The sequence below is a fragment of the Diabrotica virgifera genome, chromosome 7, assembly GCF_917563875.1.
Source record: "Diabrotica virgifera virgifera chromosome 7, PGI_DIABVI_V3a".
Taxonomy (NCBI): domain Eukaryota; kingdom Metazoa; phylum Arthropoda; class Insecta; order Coleoptera; family Chrysomelidae; genus Diabrotica; species Diabrotica virgifera.
This window is the reverse complement of record NC_065449.1, coordinates 163,385,217-163,399,549: the sequence shown is the minus strand read 5'-3', so window position 1 is coordinate 163,399,549 and position 14,333 is coordinate 163,385,217. Positions and strand designations below refer to the sequence as shown.

Below are 14,333 nucleotides of genomic sequence, written 5' to 3'. Positions count from 1 at the left end.
AGACGCTATATTTTTGAGCTTTACCGCCTTTATAGTGAGCCTAGTATTGGTAGATCTATCAAAAAAACAGGCTGAGGTGGCTAGGACACTTAGACAGAATGAATGAGGTGGAGCCGTCGAAATACATTTATAGCCAGAGACCGGATGGAGTGAGGAGAAGAGGCAGGCCCAGGGCACGATTTAAGGACCAGGTGAAAGACGACTTGAGAGTGTTAGGAGTACGAAATTGGAAAACCAAGGCGAAGGATAGGAGGGAATGAAAGCTGATTCTGAAACAGGCCAAAACTCACCATGGGTTGTAGAGCCAATGATTATCTTTGGGTTCCTGGAGCTTGGAGGGAGTAGGAGAGGAAGACCAAAGAAGACCTGGGGGAGATGCTTAGTTCGTCTTTTTCACGTCTTAATCCTTGACTAAGTCACAAAGACTAAACTGGCTCGGTCACCTAGAAAGAATGTCCGATAATCGAGCTGTAAAAGTAATCCAGAAATAGAAGCCCCAAATAAATAGAACAAGAGGAAGGCTCCGTAAAAGATGGATAGACGACGTAGAGGGGGATCTTAAAACCATAAACATCAGGCAATGGAGAAGGAAAGTATCCGACAGGGCAGAATGGAAAAACATTGTTAAGCAGGCCAAGACTCACAAAGGGTTGTAGCGCCATTAGAAGAAGAAGAATCCTTGAATAAGAACGCTGCTTGCTTCATCCCCAAGACAGAATATAATTCTTATATTTTTGCTCTTGTTCAAAAAGTGATCATTATTGTTCCTATATTCCAAAATAAAAAATAAAATAGAATGAAATTACTAAGTAACAAGTATTTTCATAAAATAAAAAATATATTTAGCATTCGAATTCCAATTTTAAAAAATTCACAATTTTTAATCTATGTAAAGCTTTTATTGTGGTTCTGACTCTATTTCCTTGTGGCATTTTTATAATCAACTATTTTCAATGGGAAATAAGCCACAATTTTACCAAAAAAATGACTTTATTAACGTTTCGACGCCCAAGTCGGATGTCGTTGTCAAAATACAAAATAATACTGAGTAAATAAAGCTTTTATATTACCTGTTAAAGTAATAATTAGTAATAGTACTTACGGTACATAGTCAGATTTGCCTCCAGCTACAAATAACGTTGGACCATCATACTGTAAGTCATTAAGTTGGGGAAATTTCGTTACATGGTGGAAATTAGTTAATAAACTAGGTATATTTATTCTCCATCCAAAGCTAGAAAATAAATATTTGAATTTGTAAATGCATATTTAAAGTCGTATATAAATAATAAATGTCAATTTTTTTCATTGTACCGGGTGTCCCAATAAGAATGGCTCTCGGCCATATCTCAGGAACCGTTTATAGTAGAGCTTTGAAATAAAAAATTTTATAACAAAAGTTCCCTCATGAAAAGCCTGGAAATTATTTTCATAATTGTGGGTCCACCGCTAGAGGGCGTAATCGAATATCAAAAATAAAAAAATCTAAATTTTACAAAATTTTACTAATGAAGGGGCACTGGAAATCTGATTATTGTATTCTTCATCAAATTCTGCGCATATTTGATTTAACAAGTTTAACTCTACCTTTGCAAATAAGAGGTGGGGGTGAGTGGGAACCTTGTTATGAAAAAATGGCTGTAAGCCCGGTTCTGCTAAATCAAATTTTGAAAACTGGGTCTTGTTGAAGACAGATCTTTTTCTTCAATGTAAGCGTGATAATTTTGAACCATCCTAATAAGTAATAAGCCAGCTGGGAGGCGTTATTTATTTTTTTTTTCAGAAATCTAGTGTTCCTTGGAAAATATTAAATACAAACATGCATTTTAATACCATATTACAAAATTAGACAAAATTAGCAACAGAATAGCGAAAACCGCATGTCGATACCTTTTTTTTATCTCAAGATATCTCGAGAAACGTGTAAATTTTATACATAACTGTTACTATCACCGGTAAACTAAGTTAATGAAAAGTAGTGTGCTGTGGAAAAAAAACAAAATAACATTTTCCAGATGTCAACGTATAAAAATATAATTAATTAAAACAACAATATAAAGAGAAACAATACTATTAAAATTTAATATAACACAGAACAAAAAGAACTACTTAGTAACGACCTAAATATTCAAATTGTTGCCCATCGTACACTACTTTAGAATACATTATCCAGAGAATACTAAACGCCATTCAAAGCATATCGAGAGCAGAAATTGAGACTGCTGTTCAATCTACTCTTGAAAGAGTAAATGTTTGCAACGAAAATGATGGGCAAAAATTTGAACGTTTATGTCATCACTAAATAGTTGTTTTTATTTCTTTGTAATAGGGCTTTTCAACGCTTCTCATTTGTTTCGAGCCTCTGTCATATGCCGTATAATCCGTGTATAATATTAATATACGAGATATGAACGAGGCTCGAAACAAATGAGAAGCGTTGAAGAGACCTAATATACGTTGACAGCTGGAAAATGTTTCTTTGTTGTTTCCATAGCACACTACTTTTAATGAATTTCGTTTACCGGTGACAGTAACAGTTATGTTTTTAAATTTACACGTTTTGTAAGATATCTCGAGATAGAAAAAAGGTATTAACATGCGGTTTTCGCTACTCTGTTGCTAATTTTGTCTAATTTTGTAATATGGTATTAAAAATGCATGTTTGTATTTAATATTTTCCAAGGAACACTAGATTTCTGAAAAAAATTAAATAACGCCTTCTAGCTGGCATATTACTCAGTAAGTTGGTTCGAAATCATAACTTTTACATTGACGAAAAAGATCTGTCTTCAACAAGACCAAGTTTGCAAAATTTGATTAAGCAGAACCAGACTCACAGCCAGTTTTTCATAACAAGGTTCCCACTCACCCCCACCTCTTATTTCCAAAGGTAGACCTAAACTTGTCAAATCAAATATGCGTAAAATTTTATGAAGAATACGACGGTCGGATTTCCAGTGCCCATTCATTAGGAAAATTTTGTAAAATTTAGATTTTTTAATTTTTGATATTCAATTACGCCCTCTAGCGGTGGTCCCACAATTATGAAAATAATTTCCAGGCTTTTCCTGAGGCAAGTTTTGTTATAAAATTTTTTATTTCAAAGCTCTACTATAAACGGTTCCTGAGATATGACCGAGAGCCATTCTTATTGGGACACCCGGTACAACGTGTATTCGCTGTGAGTTTCGGCCGTAGCGCTCTCTCGCGGTTTGAAACTTGTACTTTTCTGGTAAAATTGGTGTATGTGGAATACATATTACAAAACGAAAAAAATATATAATTATCTAAAATGCGCGTCAGCGAAAATGGGCACCCCACGAAATGGGTCATTTTTTATGTCTCAAATTTCATAAATCTGTTGTCCCATTTAAGTGATTTTTTAATATCTTATAGCCTTATTCTTTAACAATATCGCTGTATAGCCCGATCAAGGAACACAAAACTTTACACAAACCTCAAAAAAATTAAAGGAAGGATGAAAATTTGGGAATATGTAGTTGAAATTTTCTATTATTATATAAGAAAAAGTTTACAATTCTAAACCGTCTCCATTTTACAAAAATAGGGAAATAAGGGTTGGTTTTTCATTAAAAGTGCTGTATTTTAAAAATAATGAAATAATAAAAAAAATGTAACAGTGAAAAATAAAATAGTCATCAGAGTGATTTAACCTTAAAGATTGGTCTTAAAATTTTTTTTTAGATCTTGATTATTTTATGAGATATAGCCTATTTTTAATAAGGGTTAAAAACCAAAAATTTTTAAAACTGTCTTATTCGCTTAGTTTTTTATCAATTAATCTGAAAATTGGTGAACACACTTTTTACAGATCTATTAAGGGCTTGAGGTTAAGATTTTCCAAAAATTTTCAAAAAAAATTTACGGCCAGTGGAAAAATTTTGGAAATTTTTTTGAATTTTTGGAAAAAGAACTGAAAACTTTGGTTTTTCCTGAAAGTATGTCTGTACTTACCTGAACGAATTACATGCGCGTGCACGTATCCTATATTATTTTCTTTTTGAATTAAGTTAATAATTTGAAAAACTATAATTTAAGTACATACTTGTATTTTTAAGTTAATTATTTCAATATAAACATATAAAATGAAAATATATCAAAATTTCTCAAAAAATATTTCTTTTACTAAATATTTATTAGGTTTTCTAAAGTTCATTTAAAAATTAAATGTACTTAATTAAAAATAAATGTACTCTATTAAGAGGCTACATCAGCGCGTCATCAATATTTTTTTTCGATAGTTCTCCGAACTTTCAACAGTGCGGCAACAGTGTGTCGGCAGTACTACAGTGCCAGTGATACTATACACTATACTATCAGAAACAAAGGCACAGTAATGTGATAACAATAATTATTATACTCATAGGCGCGCTAAATGTTGCCATGTCAGTCAAGTTCGATTTCTTGTTATAGATAATCGTTTTTTAGTAATTCCATTGTGACACAAAATCTAGACATGGGATAAAAAAGTTTATTTGAAGAAACTGTATTTTTTTGTTCTTCTTAAAGCGGCACAGACTCGTTTTTTATATTTAATTTAATTTTAGATTAATTTCTACATACTAACATGTTTCTTAAATTGGGCTATGTACCACAATTCTTTACTATATTGCGAATATGTGTGCCAGATATCTCGACAAAATATTCAAAATTAAAGTTGCAATCTTGGAACGCGTTTTTCGCGCGCTGATGTTGCCTCCTAAGTTATAAAGGATCAAATGAGCATGAAGTACTAAAATGATAAAAGGTGCAATGAAAAATCGTTTATTGTATATCGAACTGGATCGTCACTGTTTACATTTAATTAATTAATCTAAATTATTCAAAGTTCATTTTCATCTTCGTCTGATGTAAAATTTGTGTCTGAATCAACTTCATTTATAATAGAATCATCTGTAAAATCATAATTTTGGGTCTCTTGGCAGCTACCATCTAAACTATTATCATCTTAATCATCAGAAACTATAATGTCTTCCTTTTTATGATTTGTACAATTACCAGTTTGACAACTTCCCCATGCAGCATGAAAAAGTTTCTCCTCTTTTTAATACATATTTTTGTCTACATTCTAATTTCATCACAGTCCAAAAGCATTTTGTGTCTATCATCTTTTCTTTCTGAACTTACACTTTTTAGGGCCGGTACTTTATGTCCCGGTTAAACCTCGGTTAGCTAACCGGAGTTTAATCGTGACAGAAAAGTACCTCATAGGGCCTCTTGCGTTGTAATAAAAGCAATTATAATTATTATTATAATTATTTATGAATATAATAATAAGTATAATTGCGTTTATGTCTATGTTATGCATATATTTCTGTCCCGATTAAACCCCGGTTAACTAACCGGCTGTTAACGGAGACATAAAGTACCGGGCCTAAATGTTTCAATTCCACGTTTGACAATTACAATTTTTTCGTTATCACATTCTAAATGTTTTTCACAAATAAAACAAGAATTATTATTTTTTGTTTCACTGTTCGCACTCATTGTAAATATTTACACAATTATTTTATAACAAACAGATTACTTTTATAGATAATAAGTTATAAATTCAAAAACTTTGACAGCCGAAAACGATAACAAAACATTGCAGCGTGAACATTGCTCCAATTTTTTAGGTTATGTTCGTCTACTGTGTTTAGGAAGCGCGCCGTTTTCTCTTTTAAGCAACTTTTTCACCTGTGTTTACGTACCCCATATATTTTTACCTTTGCAATAGGCCTGTTGTATATATATGTAATATGTTATTCAAGCCTTTTTTAATATGTTCCCATATTTTCATTTAAAAAAAGACTTTCAAAAAAGAATGGCATCGATTTTATTAAAACATGACATTTTTTTGTAGTTGTTTATAATAAGTGAGCCTTATTTAAAAAGTATTATATGCATAAGAAAAATAGATACCGCTTTCGAAAAAGTACATTTTCAAGTACCTACAAGCATATTATTCTTAAAGTTTTTTATGAGTTTTCAACAAATATATTATTGATTTAAATCTTGAAAATTGACTTAAAATAAAAATCAAATAAATATCCATTTTTATCGCCATACAAATTTTTATCCTTTAAAGTAACATTGTGCAATTTTAAATCTAAATGTTAATTAGCCATCTTAAAACGTAATAGTATAAGAGCTGTGAGACATTTTTGAGTAGGTATTTTAGGCAACCTGAAAATTTTTCAGGTGACTCTTCCATGATAGCCTAATACAAAAATGCCGGTCTGGCTGGAGGGTAGCGGTTATTTTCCCCAAAAATCCCCCCCAAAGTTAAAAAAAGGGTAAAAATTGTTATTACAAAAAATATCATTGACGTGACTTTTAAGTAAATTTAAATATTCAAATATAAAGAAAATAAACAGGCCAGGCGATTTGAGGGAGATTTTAACTCTGCAAGATACTTGCATGGGCGCCCCAGGATTATTTTCAGGGGATGCATCTGAACTTCAGAAGATTTCATCTGAATCTGTACATACTATTAACGAGTATAAAATATACAACTATACATGCAAAGCTATGTACATTCCTTCAGGACAGGGAAGTACAATTATTATTTTGACAGGGTATTTTTTAATATTAAAAATAAATATTCTACAAAGACAGGTTTTTTTTGGTGAAATTTTCCAACTGCCATGTGATCGAACAAATTACGCGTGCATATAAATGAAAAGCGCTATAGGTAAACAGGAGTGTGAGAAAGAGCGTATACCGATAGCTGTTTGCGTCCTCTGTTGTACCTGAGCGAGTCCGTTCGCTCGAGAAAAATCACGTGACCTGGCGATCCCATGTTGTTGTGCCTCGAAACGTCAGAGTAATTATTATATATTATAGTTTTTTAAGTAACTTTTTCTTAATTAAAGGAAAATAATACGTACTATACAATAGATTTTGCAAATATAATAGAAAAAGACAGATTTATTATTATAAAGATATAGGTAGAAAAGTATAAAAGTATAAACTAAATTGATTCTGTGTCCGAATCTTGTACTTCTTCTTCAAACTCCTCATCTGAGCTTAAATATTCACTGTCTTCTTCTTCGTTAGACTCCCCTTGAGACTCAGATTCCTCTTCTACATGATCTGCAAATAGTCGTAATATGTATTTAGAATTAATTAAAAATTAATTAGTGATTAATTAATTGAGTTGCTACGTATTCTCTGTCCTTTTATACGGAGTCGAAGCCTGGAGAATCACGGGCTCATCTGAAGATAGACTTGCCATTGTTGAGATGTGGTGTTATCGAATAATGTAAAAAATATCATGGACGCAACACGTAACAAACACGGAAACATTAATAAAGATAAAAAGTCAAAAAAATACTCACCACTATGAAGGAAGGAAAAATGAGCTACTTTGGTCATATACTAAGAAATAAAAAACATGATGTAATTTATAATATAAGGAAAAGTATTAAGTATTAGTTATACATTAATTTTTAATTAATTCTAAATACATATTTACAACTATTTACAGATCAGGTAGAAGAGGAATCTGAGTCTCGAGGGGAGTCTGACGAAGAAGAAGAGAATGAATATTTATTTTGGCTCATCTTTCTTTCCTTTATAGTGTTGAGTATTTCTTTTGCCTTTTTCATCTTTCTTAATGTTTCCGTGTTTGTTACGTGCTGTGTTCATGATATTTTTTACATTATTCAATAACAGCACATCTCAACAATGGCAAGTCTTTCTTCAGATGCGCCCGTGATTGTCCAGGCTTCGACTCCGTATAAAAGGACAGAGAATACGTAGTAATTCAATTAAATTATCGCTAATTAATTTTTAATTAATTCTAAATACATATTACAACTATTTACAGATCATGTAGAAGAGGAATCTGAGTCTCGAGGGGAGTCTGACGAAGAAGAAGACAGTGAATATTTAAGCACAGATGAGGAATTTGAAGAACAAGTACAAGATTCGGACACAGAATTAATTTAGTTTATACTTTTATACTTTTCTACCTATATATTTATAATAATAAATCTGTCTTTTTCTATCATATTTGCAAAATCTATTGTATAGTACGTATTATTTTCCTTTAATTAAGAAAAAGTTACTTAAAAAACTATAATATATAATAATTACTCTAACGTTTCGAGACACAACAACATGGGATCGCCAGGTCACGTGATTTTTCTAGAGCGAACGGACTCGCTCAGGTACAACAGAGAACGCAAACACCTATCGGTATACGCTCTTTCTCACACTGCTGCTTACCTATAGCGCTTTTCATTTATATGTACGCGTAATTTGTTTGATCACATGGCAGTTGGAAAATTTCACCAAAAAAAATTCTGTCTTTTTTAGAATATTTATTTTTGATATTAAAAAAATACCCTGTCAAAATAATAATTGTACTTCCCTGTCCGGAAGGAATGTGCATAGCGTTGCATGTACAGTTGTATATTTTATACTCGTTAATAGTATGTACAGATTCAGATGAAATCTTCTGAAGTTCAGATGCATCCCCTGAAAATAATCCTGGGGCGCCCATGCAAGTATCTTGCAGAGTTAAAATCGCCCTCAAATCGCCTGGCCTGTTTATTTTCTTTATATTCGAATATTTAAATTTACTTTAAAGTCACGTCAATGATATTTTTTGTAATAACAATTTTTACCCTTTTTTTTAACTTTGGGGGGGATGTTTGGGGAAAATAACCGCTACCCTCCAGCCAGACCGGCATTTTTGTATTAGGCTATCATGGAAGAGTCACCTGAAAAATTTTCAGGTTGCCTAAAATACCTACTCAAAAATGTCTCACAGCTCTTGGACCATAAATCTAAAAGGAATTTTAATTTAAATGATTACGTAAATTTTTGTGACAAAAAATATGTGTTGCTCTCAAAACTTGTATTAGTATATTTTAAAACATATTTTTCTAAATTAAATAATTTGTAATTCACAATGAAAATATATTCACGTTAAAATTGATATTTTTCTAAAGGTATTGTGTTTTTTTCGTATATTTTAATGTTTGATAAATGCCCCAAATTATCGATTTAAAAGTTAGTTAATCTTAAAATGTGACATTTTTGTTGCGCGCGCAATTCAAATAAGCGCCCCTGTTAAGTGCTTTAAAAAGGGCTATAGGTTAGAAACGAATCAAGATGCAAACAAAGTTTTTAGTCAAAATGTTAGGATAAAAGTACCTTGATGATTTTTAAATAAAATTTTTTGTTATTATTGCCTTATTTTCCGAAATACAGCACTTTTAATGAAAAACCAACCCTTATTTCCCTATTTTTGTAAAATGGAGGGGGTGTAGAATTGTAAACTTTTTTTTATAAAATAATAGACAATTTCAACTACAGTGGAACCTCGATAATTCGGATTAATCGGGACCGCGGCCGATCCGGGTTATCGACAATCCGGGTTAGCCGGAGAATATGGTAAAAATTAATAAAATACGGTATACTTACAGATAAACTCCGTTAGAATTGAAATAACATGAAATATATATAAATATGCACAGTACCTACACATCTAAATTACTAAAAATACGCAATCACAAACCTAAGCAAACAGAAGCGAACAATACAATAATGTATTCATACAGTCACAATCGGAACGATCGATGTTTTGTTAGTATGTATTAAGAACAGTGAAAACTAAGACCATTGATTAAAAAAGAATTTTTTAAATAGTCTTTCTTAAGCAATGCTAACACAGTTTGAAATAAAAAATAAAGGAATACTACAGAGAGGTGCCTGTTGTTTCTGCCGGCTTGTGCCATGAGTCATTTTTACTATCGTATAGTTCAAATTACACAAATACACATTATCTCTCAAATATTATATTACATACATACATTTTTATTGTTGAAATGTTTATCTGATAATTAACTATTTTGATGGGAAATAAGCCACAATTAAATTGAAAAAATAATGTTATTAACATTTCGACGCCCAGAACGGGTGTCATTGTCAAAATACAAAATATGTACCGAAAATCAAAATGTTTATCTGATGAAAATCGGTCCGGGTTAGCCGGACTTCCGGGTTATCGGGGGCCGACTTATCGGGGTTTCACTGTATACCTGTTCCCAAATTTTCATCCTTCCTTTATTTTTTTTGAGGTCAGATTGTTCTTTGATCGGGCTAGTAATAATATTGTTGCTATTAGACAGGTAAATTGTCATTGTATACCGGGTGTACCAATCAAACTGTGTTTTTCTCTCAAAATTCACCACACCCTGTGGAATATTCTAGAATTTATAAAATACTGAAATTAAAACCCAACTATCGCCTCAGGTTTTCTTAACATTCTATTTTTTGATTCATTCGCTTAATACAGGGTGTTTCTAAATAAGTGCGACAAACTTTAAGGGGTAATTCTGCATGAAAAAATAATGACCGTTTACTTTATAAACATATGTCCGCAAATGCTTCGTTTTCGAGATACCTTGTTGAATTTTTTCTTACAAACTGATGATTTATTTATTGCTCTAAAACCGGTTGAGATATGCAAATGAAATTTGGTAGGTGCCGAGACCGCTTGTCGATCGTTGGCTCTCATGTTGCCCAGCATATTAACAATCACTGTCTTACTTACAGCCGCACGAAATTGTTCAGTGTTAGTTTTCCCAAACCATTGGCGTAGATTTTTAAGCCAAGAAGTTGTACGGCGGCCATACTTCTTTTTCCCATTGGCGTGCATATGGGTAATTTACCCGGTTGACGTTCCGTAAAATGCGAATCGGTCTTAACTATTCGTAACGATATAATTCGTAACGTAAAAATTGAATTATTCTGTTTATTTTGCTTAACGTGGAAACCAACTTTTATTAGGTACAGTTGCAATTCATATTACGTTTATCAATTTAACGAAACATCATCATCAGGATAAGCTTTTATAACACATTTCATATTTCGTGGATAAATATGTTTTGAAAAGTGTGTCTTAAATCAATATAATTATAGACCAGTGCTTACATCAGTGGCGGTTTCTCCATAAGTGCACATGTGCACGTGAACCTCCAAAATTATTTTCACATTTTCACAAACATTCATATATGTAATATTTATCATTCTATAAATAACATTTTAATCTAACTATACAGTAATTGAAATTCGAAATAACAGATCCAAGGAGTTTATAAGTATCTAATAGGTAACATTTAATTATTTTTATTCTATTTCAAAGGAGAAAGTTCACGGATGCGAGGCCTTAGACAGAACCCCGCGTTCACCGCTCTCACAGTGGTTCCTATACCAATGAGTTTTCATACGACGAAATACAACTCACCACCCACCCCGCTACCCGCTATAGCCCACAAGTTTAGATGGCCACAGGATCACAAGTTGGATGTGATCTTATGGCATGATCTTTGGTGTTTTAAACGTGCACGGCACACGTATGTTTAAATTTTGCTTTCATGAAGTTCGAATTTCGGAACTATATTAAGAATGGAAGGATTTGTGGACGTCGGACGTAAATGTTAGCGTGGAATATTTAAAATCAATTAAATTTTCTTCATTATATTTAGAAGAAAAATTAAAAATGCCGAAACCAAATTTGTTAATTAAGAATGTACCAAAGTGCAAACGTCGGGATTATAAATGATTATTTAAAATGGAGATTTGTGTAAAAACTTACAAATTGTGTAGGTGTGAAGCACATATTTGGAGAAGAGGAAGCATAATGAATAAAATAGAAGATACTATTTTAACTATCCAGTTGGAATTCCAGATTGGAATTCTCCAATTATGTACTTGTTACGATGCCAGTGACAACTGCAGAAACAGAACGATGTCTCTCTGCATTGAAACGTATGAAAACTTTCCTTAGAATAGCTATGGGCCAGGATCGATTAACTGCACTCGCAATGTTTTCAATAAAAAAAAATGATTCAAGAAATTCCAAATTTTACTGAATTTGTTTGTGAATAATTTATCTAAAAAATAACAGGCGACTGACTTTCGTTACAAAACTTGCTTGTAACATTTAAACACTAAATTATAATTTTAAGTCAATAAAATACATTATTTATTGTAATTTTTAATAAGGTCCTTTGATTTCTACAATTTGAAGACACTCAAAAACCTTTAAGTACGGAAATAGGGTCTCAAGGTCTTTTTATATGTTAACATTATGTGTGCACCCCCAATATTTTACACCAGGCGCCGCCACTGGCTTACATACGGCTGTGAATCATGGATACTAACTAGGAAACTAAAGAGTAAGATACCAGCCCTAGAAATGAAGTATTTACGAAGTGTAAGAGGAGTGACAATGAGAGACAGAATAAGAAACACATATATTCGGACAGATCTTAAGACGAAATCAGTACTTGAGTATATTGAAGAAAAACAACTAAGTTGGTGGGGACACATGAAAAGAATGAAAGACAACGTACCAGTGAAGAAAATATGGGAAGCTAGGATACAAAAGAAAAGAAATAGAGGAAGACCTAGAGAGGATTGGGATACAGTAGTCGCTAAAATCATTCAAAGGAAGGGGAAAACAATAGCAGAAGCAAGCAGATTAGCATACAACAAGAAACAATGGTCAACATTTGTACACACGTGAAAAGACGTGTCAGTCCCGACACTGAAAAGTAAAAGGGACTCAAAAGACTTTAGTGAACTGTGTAGATGCAAAATTCACATTCTCCAAATTTTCATATTTTCAGTTATGTATATCAATGAATTCGTCTTTTCAACGCGAATCGAACCGTGATAATATTTTTGAACTAAAACTCACATTTTAATATCGAAAAACCATACTGAAAATAAAGTTCTGAAACATAAGTCACATTATCCAACACATGATTTGCAGCAAAATTAACATTATCCAATTCGACCAATCAGAGTGAGTAGGACGCATCACGTGATTGTCGTCACTCTGGTGATGTTTTGTTAACGGTTTTTTGAACCCACCTCACTTGTTGCATTTACATGTGCTTGTTAAGGTTGATTAACGCTTTTATGATTGTGATTTAAATAATACGACTTTTAGTACTAGTTAATAAACTAAATTATTGGTGCATAATGGATGAACTAGTAGAGCCCTCGACTGGTCAAACAAGGAAAAATAAAATAAGTCCCGAGAAGTGGAAACGAAACAAATCTAAATTAGCAATGTTAGTTGTTAGTAGTCTAAAATATTAGTAGGTTAGTCTTACCAAAGTTGTTTTCACTACATCTAGAACCAAGAAAAGTATTGTTAGCTCATTAGCTGTGGAAGAATAAAAAGCTAATAATACTTTTCTTGTGTAGGTACTCTGCGAAAGGTATGCTGGATTTTCCTTCTTGTAACCATGATGGAAGACAATTTCAATGAGCTACCATTCCTTTCCAAGACATTAGACGTTTCCATCAAAACTTCTACTCTCAAAAAGATCAGGTTTACCAAGATAATTTTATTCTGAAGTTTACCTCATCAGTAGAAGTTAAAAGAAGAAGACCAATTTCTGGACGGTACAAAAGACAACCTATGAGGACCAAATATTTTAGAGGCTTGAAAGATAAATCCATGATGCCTGTATGCCTCAACACGTTTATAGGTGTACGTGTTCAATCCATGATGCCTGTTTCACGATTTCGGGTAAATGGTATTTTAAAGCGTTTCAGAGCAACCGGTCAGCTTAGTAAAGAAAACAGAGGAAGTGACAGGGTTTCTACTAAAAGTTTTCGTAAGAAAACGCATGAAATGAATTTTATAAATAGATTCAAATGTTCAAAGCCTCATTACTGTGCCAAACACACGGGCAGAAAATATATTTCTTCTGACTTTAATATTAGAAAAATGTGGAAAATTTATATCAGTTCACTCACAAAAGATCAGAGTGATTTAAAAGTAACACACTGGTACTTTAGGTCAATTTTCAACTCGGAAGTATAATCATGGCTTCGGATCCCCTAGGTTAGACATTTGCTCTACTTGTCTACAGTTAGATGAACGATTAAAACACGCACAGCAAGGTAACGAAAAACAAGAGCTCATGAAAAACGTATTCATAAGTTACGTGCTAAGGCTTTTTTGAATCACTAAAATGCACTGACCCAAAAATTTTGATTTCCAGTTTTGATTGTCAAAAAAAAACTACCCTTGCCAAAATTACGAGATCAAGCCACTTACTATAGTAGGCAAATCTACCTTTACAACTTCACTGTGGTCAAAGGGAATTCTAAAAGTAAACTGACTCCAGATAATGTGACATCCTACATTTGGACAGAAAACGAGTTTAAAAAAGGATCTAATGAAATTGCTTCGTTTGTTTTTGATAAACTCAAAACAACAGAAATGGAAAGCGCTATTACTACTGTGCGATTAGTGTGTGATAGATGTGGGGGCCAGAACAAAAATTCAATAG

At 32.5% G+C, this 14,333-nt stretch overlaps 1 protein-coding gene across 2 annotated transcripts in view; it reads right to left on the bottom strand.

Annotated features, from left to right (window-relative positions):
- The window catches only part of LOC126888841 (protein ABHD11-like), a 45,879-nt gene that overhangs the window by 20,484 nt on the left and 11,062 nt on the right, over positions 1–14,333 (bottom strand). For both annotated transcript variants that reach the window (XM_050657266.1, XM_050657268.1), the window contains exon 3: positions 1,103–1,234. In XM_050657266.1, coding sequence (XP_050513223.1) covers positions 1,103–1,234 — 132 coding nt within the window. The remainder of the gene's footprint in view (positions 1–1,102; positions 1,235–14,333) is intronic.